The sequence below is a fragment of the Coregonus lavaretus genome (assembly GCF_964263955.1).
Source record: "Coregonus lavaretus genome assembly, contig: HAP1_SCAFFOLD_326, whole genome shotgun sequence".
NCBI lineage: Eukaryota > Metazoa > Chordata > Actinopteri > Salmoniformes > Salmonidae > Coregonus > Coregonus lavaretus.
In genome coordinates, this window is record NW_028164829.1 from 40,148 (window position 1) to 58,211 (window position 18,064).

Here is an 18,064-nt window from a genome sequence, read left to right on the forward strand (position 1 = left end):
TATGTGGTAAATTCCCACTTCCCACTTGGTTGTGAACGCAGCAATAGTGGAAGAAATTCAGCTTTTATATAGGACAACAATGATCTGGCCGGGAGGAGTTTACACAGGGTGATACGTGATTGCATTCGTTTTGTAACCGGTCTGCCTCCAGTTTGTTTTTGGCGGCACATGGCTCAAAAGAAGGTGATCTAGTTCAAGCACGCGGAGTAATGATTTAGGATTCTGAGTTTTCATATGCATGCCATAGGCCTAAGCGTTTGGTCTTGATAAAATCCCCATTATGTGCTTTAAGTGCCTTTCCAATGTTGGAAATATTCCAACATTTTATGGAAAATACATGTATGTTCCTGAACGATGCACCATGCTGCCTTGTTAACAATTATGACAGGGCCGCGCAGATTACTGTTCGATTTGAGAAAGGCGCTCTTCTCTACCGGCTTTGCCCGGTCACGTGCACCCCGGTTCAGCCTAATCGAACTCTTTCAATATTCAGCAGGTGTGCGCACTTAGTAATAAGAAAACAAATCCGGAACTAGCGGCGCACCTGCAGGATATTTAAGAGGACATGACCGAGATGTACTTTTCCGAAATCGTCGACAAACAATCCGCGGTGGTGAGTATGCAAAGACCACGGGTGTTATGGCAATTTGTGGCGCAATCATTATTCCCATAACAACAGGTCGGCGAGTAACTACTAAAAAGTTAGCGCCTAACATTTTATCCTTTCAGCTGGCTATACCAAATGCAATCCAAAAGGGTTTAGCAACAGAGTAGGTTATGCACAATAGACAAACATTGATGTTTGCTAGTAACTCACTCGGATATCATTAACATGGCATAGTCATGGGGAAATGTGTAGAATTGCAGGAAATAAGTTGTAAAACGGCCTCATCTTTTCTCTGCACCATGGTAAAATTAGTGGAATTGCATGAAATTGGTCATCATTTTTTAAAAATGCTCTGCCCCATGGCAAAATGGGTAAAATGTCAGTCAAAATGGGAGGCTGCTAAAATGTATCCAATCTAAACAAAACCTGTAGGGAGGTCTTCCCAGTAGGAATACAGAGTCATAACTGACTTGGTTTATTTTTCTCCTTTAGTCATGGTTCTTCCTGGGCTTCAGGTTTGGAGATGGATACTCTTTGCCTGCCTTCACTGGATTTGTGTCTGTCAAGAAACTGCAGGACCGTAAGTAAATCTGCAGTCACAGAAGTTAGAATTTAGTCATCACACTTAAGTCTCTTGTCTTGGTTTAACGCTCTCTCTGTCGGAGCAGATTTAGAGCAATTTTTCGTTGACCTTTTCTGCAGCTCTTTATCTCCACAGTATTTTTACATTTACATTTTAGTCATTTAGCAGACGCTCTTATCCAGAGCGACTTAGTTAGTGAATACATTTTTTTTTTTACTGGCCCCCCGTGGGAAACGAACCCACAACCCTGGCGTTGCAAACGCCATGCTCTATCAACTGAGCTACATCCCTGCCGGCCATTCCCTCCCCTACCCTGGACGACGCTGGGCCAATTGTGCGCAGCCCATGAGACTCCCGGTCGCGGCCGGCTGCGACAGCCTGGATTCGAACCAGGATCTCTAGTGGCACAGCTAGCACTGCGATGGAGTGCCTTAGACCACTGCACCACTTTTTCACCTAGGTTTGTGTTTAGAGGTATCATCTCATTAGGTACTGATTTTCCTGTGTTCTCTGTAGGGTTTATATGGTAGCCATTCCTGCAGTGATCCAGGCAGGCTCAGAGGCCAAGCTTTGTGCCAGCCTTCTGCAGCCCAACGAGACCCTGGTCATGACCATATCTCTGATGGCCGACGGGCAGAACAAAATACTTCTCCACAAGAGTTCTGACCAAGAGTTTCATCGCTGCTTCCAGTTTCAGGTCAGCCCAGCACTGGTGGACATCCACAACCATTCCAATAAGAGTGGACTGGACTTCTCAGCTTTGAATCTCTTAGTTTCTTGGTGCAATGCCAGCTTATTTTATGGGAAATATCAATGTGGTGGCCTACCAGAACTTTTCTGGGATTCAGGCTCAAATTTGTACCAGGTTTTGATTGAATGCTACTATATACTCTCTAGACAATTGATATATGACACTTCTCCAAAGCAACTTCCAATAAGGGGAGTGCATAATGTGATCCCTGCAGGAGTTAAACGCTCTACCTTGAAGTTGCTAGTGGCACGCTCTTACCAACTGGGCCACACGGCACCACATCTTAATGTCCTATGTTGTTGGTCCATTAGTTCACCAGTGTTGCGCTCTTCCTCCCTGACAGGCCCCTCATGTGAAGAGTGACAAAGTGCAAAACTTCAAGGTGGAGGTTCGAGGTGACACGTTTCTATCAACAGAGGAGAGGAAGGTCATGATCAAACCCTACCGCCCCATGACATTCATCCAAACGGACAAACCAATCTACAACCCAGGACAAACAGGTGATGTTAGAGCCAGTACACCTTTAGTCTGGTTGCTAAGAAACAGGACAATTAGGTGATTGGAGTTCCAAAACATTTTGGGCCCCAGACCCCATTTTGATATCAACTTTCCATGACCCCACCATGTTCCCTTTCTTTATTTGGGGCTATGACCGTATATTACAATCTGAAGGAAGTATGGTTTGAAGTGATTGGAAGGTATTGGGAACTTCAGAAGATAATCAGGCAATAGTTGTATGATCTTCTGTGTAGAAAAGAACACATCATTGTTAATGATCTTCCCCCAGTCTGATTTGGGGCCTGGTCCTGTCCACTCTGTTCTAACAAGTCATGCGTGGCTTATGAACATTGGAGAGGGAAACGGACGCCTGAAAAACTTCATTCAGGAATGGGGTGCAGATACAGGAAAAAACCCACTGTGGGGTCACTCAGGATATGTACACTGGAACGGAGTTTGAACCGACATGCCACATGTTACGAGATGTTCCTCTCATGGACATAATTGGATAGTGTAAATATATTAAGAACTCGCAGTGCAGTTTTCCTTCATCTGCAATTGATTGAATTGGGGCCTTAGTACCAACAGTGTAAAATATTATCCAGAGTAGCTGTGACAAGTTCTGCTTACTTCACCAGTTTCCCTGGTTTTCCAGAAATACCGGGTGAAAGATTCTTGGAATCAGGATGGGAATCCTCCAACCAGGATTTCTGGAAACCTTGGAATTTTCAGTTGTCCGACATGATGCTTCTAAAATTCTCATTTTCTTGTCTTCGGCTTTTTACAGTGCATTTTAGAGTCGTCACCTTGGATACCAATTTTAGCCCTGTCAATCAGCTGGTGAGTGTTGCAAATGTAATATTGAAAACAGTCCTTCAGATCGGTGTCTACTATTTCAAACCAAAATACGGATACAGAAGTATCACAACTGATGGGCATAGCAATCAAGTATTATGTAACACAAGGTACAGCAATCAACCAGTCAGGACATGGGGTTTCTATTCATATAGGTCAGATTGGAATGTATGGGATCATCTTTTCCTGAGACTGAATTCATGTACTAAATTGACATTAGTCCCACTAAGCCAATCACCTGTCTAGTTCCTATAGTTGTAGACCGTTATGCTCCTCTGATGTTTTGGAGTTATTCATGAACCATCTCTTGTCTTTGCCCTTCACAGTACAACATTGTGGAACTTGAGGTAAGACCCTTACAAGTCTAACTTTATGATGACTGTCACTGTAAATACTGCAACATTAGGACTCCACCCGCTAGCTAGGGCGTCATTAATTTCCACCTACTGTAGAAGTTAGCTAAATACTTCCAATCAGCTTTGTGTGTGTTCTGGGCCCCCTTCAGTAGGCCAATGTTGCAGATGGAAATGTCATGAAAAGAGCTGACTCCTGTATACTGTTATCTTGTTCTATGAACCAACAGGATGTAAATCAGAACAGGATTGGACAGTGGCTCAACACTACATCCAGTGGCAACATTTTGCAGCTTTCTCACCCCCTGAACTCTGAAGCACCTGTAGGATCCTATGCCATTGTAGTGTGGATTGGTCAAGACAAAATATACCAGAACTTCAAGGTAGAAAAGTATGGTAGGTTGAGCTTTTTTCTTTTACCTGTCATGCTAGGTAATGTTATGGCTCTGGCAGTTGAATCAATGCATCACAATCCTGGAACATTCTAGAGTTGACTGCTGTTCTTTTATCTGTAGTTCTGCCAAAGTTTGAGATCAAAATGAACCTCACCGACGAGATCAGCATTGTTCAAGAAGAGTATGAAGTGGAAGTGTGTGCCAAGTGAGTAAACGCTAACGGAGATTTCAATGCACTGTAGTTACAAGGTGATGTGTAACTCCACTAAATGGAATGATCTAATAATCGCATTGTGCTAATGCAGACCTGGGTTCTAATAAGTAATTGTAATACTTTGAAATGTGAAAGATTTTAAGTATTTGGTTATTCTTTCTTTGAAAATAAAAGTAATTGAAGGTATTTGGATAAACACTTGGAAAGTATTGGCATGTATTTGAAAATAATATTATATTAATAATGATTTAAAATACAAATACTTCAATATGCATGTAAGCTACTTGAACCCAGGTCTTCACTAATGACACATGCTAATTGAAGACCTACAATGCTACTGCTCAATGTCCTGAACTGCTGCTATTAATCCCTGACACTTCAAACGTTTGCTACAGTGGCATTTACATGAACAGCTGGTTCTGTATTCATAACGCATCCCAGATTGGGATTGCTGCTCTAGGATCCGGTCCCCCCCATGACATGTGACCTTGTTCATTATGATCCTAAAGTTCAAACTGATCCCTTTCTGAGAGTCTTTATGAATGTGGGTCCAGATTTGTTGAACACTTGACTTAAGCCTACAGGTATGCACAAACCTTTGTCTCGTATTCGGTTTTTAATATGGTGATTGTCGACGTAGGAAATTGTTTGATTATTTTGTCCTATGAATTGAAATCAGGTACACGTATGGACAGCCTGTACCTGGTAAAGCAGGGTTAAAGTTGTGCCGACTCTTGGGGGACAATGTAGTGATACCGATAACAATTGATGAGAAACATCCACAAGGAGTTCCTGATTACACACCTCCCTGCCACAAAGAGTCAATAGAGGTCTGTATGCTGTCATAAAACGATCATTAGTAGGACTGTTTATACCAACATATTACATTTGAATTTATTTAACTTGGATCTTAATGTTTGATTGAATTAATTTAAATCTGTTCTCAGTGTGTTTGGTTCTGCTTGCTGTTCCCAGATGGACCTAACTGGCTGTGCGTCCTATGTCTTCAACATGGCAATTTTCACAAAGAATTTAGGAGAGAAATTGCTGGGAGACGTGTTTAGTTTCCATGCAGAAGTACAGGAGGAGGGGACAGGTTAGTATTATCACAATCATTGGTAACATTGCTGTCAAATGATGTGTTTTATTGAGTAAATGACATGAATTAACTAGTGCATGTTTCATTAGATCAGGGTTTCCCAAACTCTGTCCTGGGGCCCACCCTGGGTGCACGTTTTGGTTTTTGCCCTAGCACTACACAGCTGACTCAAATAACCAACTCATCATGACGCTTTGATTATTTGAATCAGCTGTAGTGCTATGGCAAAAAACCTAAACCTGCACCCACGGGGGACCCGGGACGGAGTTGGAGGAACTCTGCGTTAGATCATGAAGATTGGCAAGAATGAGCTGTTTGACCTTTGGTGCTACAGCGTTGTTTTATAGAATGCTGTTTTATTGTCGTCTGTTTATAATATCCTGCTGTACTGCAATTCAGTTTCTGCGTTTTGAACTGCCATTGTGCATTGTGTTGGCTCTGGTAATTGTGAAATATACCATCCTATTATTTATTTTCCTTTGACAGGCATTACACGGTCAGAGGAAAAACGCATAGCGCTCTCCTATGTGATTGGAGAACTCTCATTTGTCGACACGCCCCAAATCTATGAGCATGGATCAATTATTGAGGGCAAGGTAAGTCCAAATACAGTGTTTCTGTTGCATTGTGGACGCCATTTGTTCTTTGCCCTGCTTGCTGAACTACCAGTATGTGTTAGTTAATGACATGTAGCGTCACTTCATTCATACAACTCTCCCCTTTTCCTCAGATATATGCTGTTCACTTCAACCACACACCCATCTCTGACATGTTAGTCTACCTGTTGGAGGAGAAGGGCTGGTCCTCATATCTACAACTACAGAACCTAACCACGGACAGTCGTGGTATTGCCAGGTTCTCCCTAAACACAACCAGTATGCCCAAAGAGAATATTAACCTCATAGTAAGTATGATTCCTTCTAGGTTTTGACAGCCTCTTTATGCTCAAGACCAACTCAGCCCTTGATCCTACGCCAGCGTTTACCTAACTGTCCTGGGGACCCCAAGGGGTGCATGTTTTGAATTTTGCCATAGCACTACACGGCTGATTTCAAATAACGGACTCTTTAACAAGATTTGATTAATTTGAATTAGCTGTGTAGTGCTAGGGCAAAAAACAAAATGTGCACCGCTTGGGGTCCCCAGGACAGAGTTGGGGGAAACGCTACCCTAAGGCCTATCATGGTCTTGTGGGGATCTGAGAAGATTGAATTGGTAATGTTAGCATGGTGGAACTTCCACCAAGCCTATCGGAGGGTAAGGTGGATCTGTTACCATATTGCTTACATCTGTCCTCCCCTCATCACCACTGTATGTAGAACATAGGGTCTAGGGGTTGATTTAGGATTGGTCCTTTAGACTCATCCTCTTGTTCCTTTACAGGTAAGTGACACCCCACAAGTGGAGTACCGAGGATACAGGGTCCCCTATTTCAACAGAGGGCGTCACGTCCTCTCCCTGATCCAGCCCGCTGCCCCTGACAGTAAACCCTCCAGCTCCCTGGCTATTCAGAAGATGGAGAAACCACTGGCATGTGGGGAGGAAGTGTCAATCACCATCCACTATGCCATCGTAGGGGAGACCGTCCCAAAGGGCTCTGTGGATGTCCTCTACCTGGTGAGTAGAACCCAGGAACTAGTTGACAACTTCCAAACCCAGGGTGGCTCCCAAATGGAACCATATTTCCTAGTTGCACTACTTTTGACCAGGATCATTTCAGACATTGCCCAAGCCTCGCACTTTTCAAAAGGATGTTCCTATACAACACAAACTCCTAATCATCCAGCCTAAACCTTAGTATTAGCCACCTCGATAACATAAGCCACAGCAAATTGGACTTCGTAACATATCATACATCTCGTAACCTATACGAAATGGATGGACATCCACATAACAACATACTAATTGCTGTGTCCTGGATTTGTTTACCACGTCTACCCCTTGAGTCCAGGTTGCATCATCTCCTTTCTGAGTTGATGACTACTGTTTCCCCCTTTCTCTCCAGGCCTTATCCAGAGGGGTGATAGTTCAGCATGGACACAAGAACGTTACTGTGCAGCAGGACAGTCCTGGTGAGTGAGTTTCATTAAGTGATTCTGAACGTTCTGGAAGGCGCTTGATGGCAGTGTGACCTGCTCTTGCGTTGCAGTAGCTGAGGGTGAAGTCACCTTGAAGTTGGCAGTGGTTCCAGAGATGGCGCCGGTGGTTCAGCTCCTGGTGTACAGTATGCTACCCAGTGAGACTGTCATCGCCCACAGCATGAACTTCCCCACTGAGAAATGCTTCAGGAACAAGGTGTGCACATCACAAACATTGTTCTCATTTTATGTTGGGTATAAAGTGTCAATTATTTCCATGCACATAGATACTGTATCATACCTGCAGTAAAAGTGTATAATGTGTATGCCAGGTGTTGGTGGAGTTCTCCCCCTCCAATGCGGTCCCAGGGGAGGAGAACACCCTGCATCTCTCTGCCCAGCCCGGTTCCCTCTGTGGCCTCAGCGCTGTGGACCAGAGTGTTGGCATCATGGAGCCAGGGAAGAGGCTGGATGCTGATAAGGTAACAGAGCTCACTGACGTGAACAACAGTCCTACCACCATACCGACTGTTTTGGTGGTGCTGGGAATACAACCAGCCTCAGGGGAAGAACCATTGACCACAGCAGACATGGAATGGGTCTGTTCACTGTTGGTCATTTGGTGTGCTTTTATCAAAGGTAATGGGACTTATTCTCTGGCTTGAGGCCCTCTTTCTATTGACTGGAAATCACCTCACTATTGTTACATAATGAGGTAATATTCTGGGTTGTGTTCATCAGGACACTTTTCTAGACGTTTGGCAATGGGGAAACAAAATGGAGGTTCTTCTTAGTCCAAGTAGTCCCTCTCTGTTTCAGTCTGTTCTGTTTGGTCCCCAAGAACGTCATTTCACTCCTTCCCATATTGTCCCATTCCAGATATTTGATTTGTTACCAGTCAAGGAGACAACCTATATTCCCTACGAGCTTGAAGATTCAGTAGCATGTTTCCGTGTGAGACCAAGGAGATCCATAATGCCGTACCCAGATGGAACGTCTGGGGAGACAAATGATCCTTATGCAGTTTTTCAGGTAAATACTTCTGCCCTGTTCTCAACTTTTGAAGCCTCTTTATTGCTCTGGGAAGAATCAGTCACCATACCGTTACGATGTGTTCAACTTACAGGTTACATTGCTAAAATAGCCTGAGGCTAGAACACATGTACAGTGACAAATACAACTTTTTAAATAATTTGATGGCATTTCATAGGCACTGGGACTGAAGCTGGCGACTAATCTGGATATAAGAATACCTTCCTGCCTCAGTTACCAGGGGAACCAGTACTATCGCTCCTATGGTGAGATGTCCTAACCAACCCTTATTCTCATTGCTAGAAGTCTTCAATGATTCTCGGGAAATGGATTACTAACACAGTCTGGTTAAAGGGGTCAGAACGCTGCATGCGCTCACTGTTGAGCAAAGCATTCAGTCCATTTTAACTTGAGAATAATGTGCATGATTTGTGTTAGTAGCTTACAGACCTATGGCTGGGCCTGGATCAGCGGGTCCTAGACTTGAAATGGCTATACCTGGTGGAGTTGCCCCAAGACCTCCGCCACCCATACAGACGGTCCGTACATTCTTCCCTGAGACATGGATTTGGGATCTTGTGGAAGTTGGGTAAGTGCTCTGCACAGTGAGGTTAGCCTTGGGTGAAAACCCTCTTAGCTAGATTAGGAACCTGAACCTATTTAAACTGTAGTACAGAGTAGGCCAGGTTTCTCTTAGGAAAGAGCTCCTTTAACCTCAATGGGTCTCCCTGGTTAGATAAAGCTAAATGCATTCGAAACGGTGTTCATATAATTGGTACAGTCCTACTCCACGCTCTGTTGGACACTTGGTGGCTTTCTGTTTAAACTCTAACCTCTGTATTCCAGGGAGTCTGGATCAGCAGACGTCCCCCTGACAGTCCCAGACACCATCACCACCTGGGAGACTGAGGTCTTCTGCCTGGCCCCCAGTGGCTTTGGTCTGGCTCCTCTGGTGGAGCTCACGGTCTTCCAGACGTTTTTCCTGGAGCTCACCCTGCCCTACTCAGTCATCCGGGGAGAGCACTTTGAGCTGAAGGCCACTGTGTTCAACTACCTCTCCAAGTGCATCATGGTACAGCACTGCACCAGGATCGTATTTAGTTTTTGTCAGACCATGTTATCTTACAAAGTGTTCCTCTTCGGCAGGTTTCTGTGACTCCGGCTCTCTCCCCAGACTACACTCTCACACCCTTGAATGACGTCCACTACTCCTCATGCTTGTGTGCCAATGGACGAAAGACCTTCAGTTGGACAATGGCTCCCTCTGTCCTGGGTAAGTCTCCCGTCAACCGTTCAAACAGCAGAATGGATGTCAACCTGAGTTGTGTACTGTCACTGTGTTGGATGTTGTGTAACCTGTGGTGTCTGCCAATGTGTGTAGGGGTTTTGAACGTGTCCGTTAGTGCAGAGGCTGTCCATTCCCACACTGCGTGTGACCATGAGATTGTGAACGTACCGGAGAGAGGACGCGTTGACACAGTCACACGGAGCCTGCTGGTGACGGTATGTAGTTTGCTGCTGGGAACTAACCGTTAGGTTGCACAGATTGTCTAGTGTAACTGCCTCTGAAAAGAATCCCTCTCCTGTCCTCCAGGCTGAGGGAATAGAGAAGACCGACACCTACAACTGGTTGCTGTGTCCAACTGGTCAGTAATGAATGAATGTTCGCGGTTGTTCGACGTGCTCTTCGCCATTCATCTTATCATCTTTGTGTCCACAGGAGAAACTCTGACAGAGGAGGTGGAACTGCAACTCCCCCAGAATGTGGTGGATGGATCTGATAGAATTTCCCTCACCGTTCTGGGTAAAATAAACTATGGTTTGTTTAGAGGTGTAGTGGTGGGAAGACAACCCTTCTCCAGTGATAATGCTGCGGTTTGCTGAAGAGGACCGTCTTGTCCCTTGTTTCTCTGTAGGGGACATCCTGGGTCGGGCCCTCAACCACCAGGATGGACTGTTGCAGATGCCGTATGGGTGTGGAGAGCAGAATATGGCCCTCCTCTCCCCCAATATCTACATCCTGGAGTACCTGAGGAACACAGGGCAGCTCACCCCAGCCATCCTAGACAAGGCAACCAAGTTCCTCACTAGTGGTAGGAGTGTCCCTTTTGAATCTGGCTAATATTTATTATAGACAAACTTACTGAAACAGGGCTGGATTTGTCCAGTAAAAGGTTTCTCCAGTGTGCCCTAATGACTAGGACCCTGTTGTCATGTAAATGATGGAGCTACAGTACAGATGACATCACTGACCCAACACATGGAGGGACTTCCACATGGTTTCTCACTGAAATCATTTGATCGTAGAATATTGACACTCTGTCCCAAATGGCAGCCTATTGCTTACATAGTGCACTATTTTCCTGTCTCAAGTAGTTCACTATATAGGGCAGGACTCAACCCTGTTCCTGGAGAGATACTGTCCTGTAAGGCTTCACTCAACCCTACTCTAACTGACCTTTTTTAAATAATTAGCTGGTTGATGAGTTGAATGGGGTTAATTACAACTTGGGTTGGAGTGAAAACCTACAGGAGGGTATCTCTCCAGGAACAGGGTTGAAGAGCCCTGATATAGAGAGCCATTTGGGGCACAAACCCAGTGACTATAAAAACCACTTGGTCACGGTTCACTCTAAAAACCCACCGACAGGTTACCAAAGGCAGCTGAACTACAAGAATGCCGACGGTGCATACAGTACGTTTGGACAAGGCTTGGGGAACACTTGGTGAGTACTTGGCTTGTAAACAAATGTCTGTTTCAATGAAGTAGTGGCCAATCAAATGGCATAGTCTCTGGCAGGGAGACCATGGCTATGTAATGTGAAGCTCTAAGTCATGTTTATGGCCATCTTATGTGGATATTATGACTGCTTTTAAATCCAGTTCTTTCTTCAGGCTGACTGCTTTTGTCTTGAGATCCTTTGGCAAAGCACGGTCTTTCATCTATATTGACCTGGCAAAAATGGAGCAATCCAAGACTTGGTTGGAAAGTAAACAAGGCAAACATGGCTGTTTCAGAATTTTGGGGAGACTCTTTAACAACAGAATGAAGGTATTTATATTGCTGATAAACTGAACTATTTTACATTTTAGTCATTTAGCAGACGCTCTTATCCAGAGCGACTTACAGGAGCAATTAGGGTTAAGTGCCTTGCTCAAGGGCACATCAACAGATTTTTGACCTAGTCAGCTCGGGGATTAGAACCAGCGACCTTTCGATTACTGGCACAACGCATGTTAGACATAGTTGTCTGTTTTGTCAGACCAGCCATAAAGTTTGATTTCAACAATTGTATCAGGCTAGATACAGTTAGTATTTTGACATTTGTTTTATAGGGTGGCGTGACGGATGAAGTCACACTGACTGCTTACGTCACTGCTTCAATGCTGGAGCTCGACGTGTCGGTAAGTAACCTCACTCCATATAAACATTGATTCTCACTCCAGCAACATTGTTACAGGCTACTCATTTAGCTTCCTGTATGAAGTCTGTATACATCTTACAGATTATACAATGTAGTGAGTTACAGGGGAATTGTTATTTCTTTGAAAGTAGCCTATGAAATAACAAAGAATGGGCTTTACCATGAACACATCTGAATGGTATAGTTCTGCTACTATTGATATTAGACTCAATATGCTACTATGAAGTGTCTCAATGTGCTGCTGTTATTCTGTGCTCCAGGATCCTGTTGTGGACCGCAGCTTGTCTTGCCTGAAGAACTCGACCAGTGATTTGTCCAACACCTACACTACTGCTCTGCTGGCCTACACCTTCACCCTGGCAGGGGACATGGAGACACGGGCCCAGCTTCTGCAGCACCTCAACACCATCTCATTACAAGAGGGTGAGCTAAATCCTGGTCCAAGATCTGTTAGTGCTGCCTTGATTGAGCTTGCCTGGACAATGGATTACTCCTAAAAGTGCAAACCCTCGGCCCGTCTGGCACTCCAGATAGGCCCAATCAAACGGCCAGTAAAAGTGTTTTTAAGAACAAAAATACACTTTGAACTGACTGTCAGTAGTTTTTGGCATAAAATGAATTGGAGGTCAGAACTTTGTATTATGATGAATAAGCAGTCCTTATTCTGACTTGTGCGCTCTCCTCGACCCTCAGGGGGTCTCCTGCACTGGTCCCAGTCCTCCTCAGAGACCTCACCATCCCTTGAGGTGGAGACTAGCGCCTACGTTCTACTGGCGTCCCTCAGTGCCTCTCCTCTGTCTACCTCTGACCTGGGCTACGCTTCCCGCATCGTCAGGTGGCTGGTGAGGCAGCAGAACGCCTACGGAGGCTTCTCCTCCACACAGGTAGACTTCCCAAACACATTGGTCTGAAATGGCACCCTGTGCTGTGCACTAGTAGAGACATTATTACTTTGACTTCTATCAGACCACAGGCATGTGCTCTTCATGTCCAGCCTGGTGAGGCTAACTTCCATGGAATTGGGAAATGGTCACTTTAGGAACTGTTCAATGTAAAAATCAACCCTTTCTGTAAAATGGGCTCTTTAATTTTGAAGTGATTTTCCTGTGGTCTGTTTAGGACACGGTGGTGGCCCTCCAGGCCCTGGCTCTCTACTCCACCAGGGTGTTCAGTAGAGGAGGAGCCAGCACAGTGACAGTACAGTCTCCCAGTGGGCATCAGTACCTCTTCTATGTGAACCAAAACAACAAGCTTCTGTACCAGGAGAGGGCGCTGCAGGACACAGAAGGGAAGTACAGCATTGACGTGAAGGGCAGCGCTTGTGCCTCAGTGCAGGTCAGTGAATACACATCTCTCCTCCCAGTCCTGTGGTGTAAGATGTGCTTTAATATACATTATTGGGAAGGTCAAACACATGAAGCTTCTTCTGGCTTGATTTCTAGTTCATTAAATATGTGTTTATTCTAGCTTATAAAAGGTTTGTTTTTGGACAGGATGGTTTCCCTGACTTCCTCTTCTCTGTCCCAGGTGGCGCTCCACTACAACATCCCTACTCCTACCAAAAGCACAACGCTCAGTATCCAGGTGACTCCAGAGGTAGACTGCAACAGCAAGTCTTTGCGACCCAGAGTCACGCTGAAACTCCAGTCTCAGTAAGAATGAAGGACCCGTTTTGTCTTCACAGCATTCTTTTAAATGTTGACACTTCAGTGTTATTTTGGAGCGTGTCTTACAGAATGGATTTGACCCAAATGAATTAGTTTCATTATACCGGTGTATATGTTATTGACCTTCCAGTTGATACCTAGGCTTGGATAAGTAACAATAAGATGTATCTGGCAGCCTGGTCTTTATGGCTAAAATAATCCAAGTTGCGTGAAGTTGTTGTGCACTCTCCTCAAACAATAGCATGGTATTTTGTCACTGTAATAGCTACTTTAAATTGGACAGTGCAGTTAGATTAACAAGAATTTAAAGCTTTCTGCCCAGATAAGACATGTCTGTCCTGGAAAGTTACTTACAAGGTCATTCTAGTCACACTAGCAACAACCGTCCCAGTATAGGGACACCGATCCTGTAGAGGTTATGGCTAAAATAATCAAAGGATCCATTCATTTGATTATTACAAGCGCTTGTCAAAATCCAACTTTATCAATCATCTCTTTGCTTTCACAGATATCATGGAAAGGAGCTGACCACCAATATGATTATAGTGGATTTGAAAATGCTCTCTGGGTTTTCCCCAGATCCAGACTCTTTGGGGAGGGTGAGTTTTTGTGTGACCTTTTTCCATGGAGGTCTTGCCTCATCTGTGACCCTTTCTAACACTGACTGTTTTTGTCCATGCAATATGAATGGCTTGTCTTCACAGCTGAGGGGTTCAAGTCAAGTGGATCGGGTTGATACCAAAGATGACCATGTGTTAACGTACTTGACAGAGGTGAGGTGAAAACCACCCATCAGTTTGAAATGGTCTGCATAGCACTCTGCAATATAATGGGTGTCATTTCAAAATAATATATATTGATGTACTTGTGGTGACATGTCAGCAAAGCTGAAATGTAACTTCTGCTTAGATCATTTAATGACCAATATGTTTGTTTTTCTCCCAACAGTTAACATCACTATTTCCTTTCACCATCACCCTGGATATCATACAGGAGCTCCCAGTACAGAATCTAAAGCCAGCGGTGGTCAAGATCTACGACTACTACCAGCCAAGCAAGTTGATTTACTAACCCGCCCCAAAACCTCCTTTTCCATGGTTTAAGTAACATTTTTGGTCAACTTGTGTTCATTTACTGAGACTAACATGTACTATGGTTACAGGTGACCAGGCTGAGACAGAATATGTCTTCCCTTGCAAGTAGGAGTTCCAAGCTGGTGAGCTATTTTAAATCTAGAATAATTGGTGATGAATAATTTTCTAGCTGACCCATAAACTAAACATGTAGTATAAATGATTTGGGAGCCTATATTCTTTAATCTAATTGCTGGTCTGTTAAATTAAATGTATTTGCTCTTCTGCAGCTGTAAGATGACATTGAGGTCACACCTGCAACCCTTCAGACCTCTTTCAAGTGCTGAAGTAAATGATGTAACTGGAAATAAAGTTTTTCATTATAACTCTTTTCTGGAGTGTTTGTTTTAAAGATTGTCACACTGATAAGCAGTGAGTGCTGAGGTGAATATTGTAAGGCAGTGGTTCTACTACTGGAGGGAACCAGGCCTTGCCACAGGGGGTACTGGGAACTCATGGACAGAGCAGAATGTCATTGGGGACAGTTAACAAACTATACCTCCAGAGCTGCTGTTAAGCAGGGATGCCAGCTCTACAAAGGTGGAAATGTTATCGCTCAATTTTGTACACAGCTTTGGTTTCTCACTTTCTGTTCTGCAGTCTGTCATGGACCCCTGTAGCTGTGAAGGTCTGGTTCTTTTATTTCTCATCAGGGTATGGCTCGGAAACATTATACCACAATTATATAAACAAATCTTACAAGGGAATGAGGCCTGTCTATAATCTCCATTACAATAGCCTAATGGTGTGGACGCCATGGAAAGATGTGGTGGTACATACCTCACAAATCAATTAGATGAACAGAACCATCGACATGACAGACTCACACAACGGGTACTATAGAGCCCTGTTGACGACATGACTCCCTAAACTATATGAAAAATGTATGCAAACATACTGGGATTATGAACGAGTGTGCTGTGAGACTCATGACCAGTACAATGCCAGATGTTCTGCTTTAGTTCAGAGAAGATGTAACAAGCCCTCTTTATTGGACAGTGCTTAGGAATTCTTAAACTATAGTGAACAAATATCAACGCAACATGTAAAGTGTTGGTCCCATGTTTCATGAGCTGAAATAAAAGCTCCCAGAAATGTTCCATAAACACACCTTGCTGCTCTCATTTTGTGCACATTTGTTTACACCCCTGTTAGTGAGCATTTCTCCTTTGCCAAGATGATCTACCTGACAGGTGGGTCATATCAAGAAGCTGATTAAAGAGAATGATCATTACAGGTACACCATGTGCTTGGGGCAATAAGGCCACTCTAAAATGTGCAGTTTTGTCACGCAACACAATGTCAAGTTTTCAGGGAGCGCGCAATTGTCATGCTGACTGCAAGAATGTCCACCAGAATTGAATGTTCATTTCTCTACCATAAGCTGCGTCTAACGTCATTTTAGACAATTTGCCAACCGGCCTCAACCGCAGACCACGTGTAGCCACGCCAGCCCAGGATCTCCACATCCGGCTTCTTCACCTGCGGGATCGTCTGAGACCAGCCACCCGGATAGCTGATGAGACTGGAGTATTTCTGTCTGTAATAAAGGCTTTTTGTGGGGAAAAACTCATTCTAATTGGCTGGGCCTGGCTCCCAAGTGGGTGGGCCTATGCCCTCCCAGGCCCACCCATGGCTGCGTCCCTAATCAGTAATGTGAAATCCATAAATATGTTCCTAATGAATTTATTTCAACTGACTGGTTTCCTTATATGAACTGTAACTTAGTAAAATCGTTGTTGCGTTTATATTTTGGAGTATATTAAAGATCAATGGATACATATCACACCCACTTCAGTGGTCACTTATGGGTAGAATGATAAAGTGCATTCTATCCAACAGCTCAAACTCCGATTAGGACTGCGACAGTCAGTTGGATCCAGTTATGCAGTGGTCAACAAACCCCCCTGTAGTCTCCTGGGGGTACTCAATCACATGTGGCGCTGAGTCCCAGGGGTGTCGTACACTCCCATTGTTAATCCCAAATGGACCTCTGGCCCCTACACATCCTAGGCATTCTGGTTGATCTGAAAGGATTACATCAGTGGTGTTGTCAGGTCGCTATTTGGTTTGGGAACAAAACATTTAAGTGCCGATTATTGTATAGGATAATATACAAACGTATTTGAAAAATACCATTTTATGGAGTACATTTATTGGTTTCTTTACAGTTTGAGAATATATTAAAATACAGTTGAAGTCGGAAGTTTACATACACTTAGGTTGGAGTCATTAAAACTCGTTTCTCAACCATTCCACACATTTCTTGTTAACAAACTATGGTTTTGGCAAGTCGGTTAGGACATCAACTTTGTGCATGACACAAGTAATTTTTCCAACAATTGTTTACAGACAGATTATTTAACTTATAATTCACTGTATCACAATTCCAGTGGGTCAGAAGTTTACATACACTAAGTTGACTGTGCCTTTAAACAGCTTGAAAAATCCCAGAAAATGATGTCATGGCTTTAGAAGCTTCTGATAGGCTAATTGACATCATTTGAGTCAATTGGAGGTGTACCTGTGGATTATTTCAAGGCCTACCTTCAAACTCAGTGCCTCTTTGCTTGACATCATGGGGTAATCAGCCAAGACCTCAGAAAAAAAATGGTAGACCTCCACAAGTCTGGTTCATCCTTGGGAGCAATTTCCAAACGCCTGAAGGTACCACGTTCATCTGTACAAACAATAGTACGAAAGTATAAACACCATGGGACCACGCAGCCATCATACCGCTCAGGGAGGAGACGCGTTCTGTCTCCTAGAGATGAACGTACTTTGGTGCGAAAAGTGCAAATCAATCCCAGAACAACAGCAAAGGACCTTGTGAAGATGCTGGAGGAAACAGGTACAAAAGTATCTATGTCCACAGTAAAACAAGTCCTATATCGACATAACCTAACAGGCCGCTCAGCAAGGAAGAAGCCACTGCTCCAAAACCGCCATAAAAAAGCCAGACTACGGTTTGCAACTGCACATGGGGACAAAGATCGTACTTTTTGGACTATTCAACGCTGGTCTGTCCAATCGGAATCCACGCTTCAAGATTGTTTTGATCACGCGGACTGGGATATGTTCTGGGTAGCTTCCGAAAATAATTTAGACGAATACACTGAAACGGTGACTGAGTTTATCAGGAAGTGTATAGGTCATGTTGTGCCCACTGTGACTATTAAAACCTACCCTAACCAGAAACCGTGGATAGATGGCAGCATTCGTGGCAATCTGAAAGCGCAAACCACCGCATTCAACCATGGCAATGTGACTGGGAATATGACAGAATACAAACAGTGTAGCTACTCACTCCGCAAGGCAATGAAACTGGCAAAACATCAGTATAGACAAAGTGGAGTCGCAATTCAACGGCTCAG

General features: G+C 44.0%; 1 protein-coding gene across 1 annotated transcript; it reads left to right on the top strand.

Annotated features, from left to right (window-relative positions):
• Positions 1–1,101: 1,101 nt before the first annotated feature.
• LOC311115088 (alpha-2-macroglobulin-like) lies at positions 1,102–14,997 on the top strand (the record flags this gene model as incomplete). The annotated part of the gene is made up of 36 exons (XM_084190297.1): positions 1,102–1,187; positions 1,707–1,887; positions 2,285–2,441; positions 3,227–3,279; positions 3,621–3,641; positions 3,878–4,043; positions 4,163–4,247; positions 4,936–5,086; positions 5,232–5,352; positions 5,842–5,951; positions 6,086–6,259; positions 6,739–6,972; positions 7,361–7,427; positions 7,505–7,650; positions 7,766–7,915; positions 8,313–8,465; positions 8,644–8,731; positions 8,904–9,054; positions 9,312–9,537; positions 9,612–9,738; positions 9,847–9,968; positions 10,060–10,111; positions 10,186–10,269; positions 10,382–10,558; positions 11,116–11,191; positions 11,361–11,517; positions 11,802–11,870; positions 12,151–12,313; positions 12,584–12,774; positions 13,010–13,225; positions 13,418–13,542; positions 14,066–14,156; positions 14,262–14,330; positions 14,506–14,611; positions 14,720–14,773; positions 14,921–14,997. 35 exons carry the CDS (start codon positions 1,102–1,104, stop codon positions 14,758–14,760), a joined length of 4,386 nt encoding a protein of 1,461 aa, XP_084046423.1. The 3' UTR covers positions 14,761–14,773; positions 14,921–14,997.
• Positions 14,998–18,064: the final 3,067 nt, after the last annotated feature.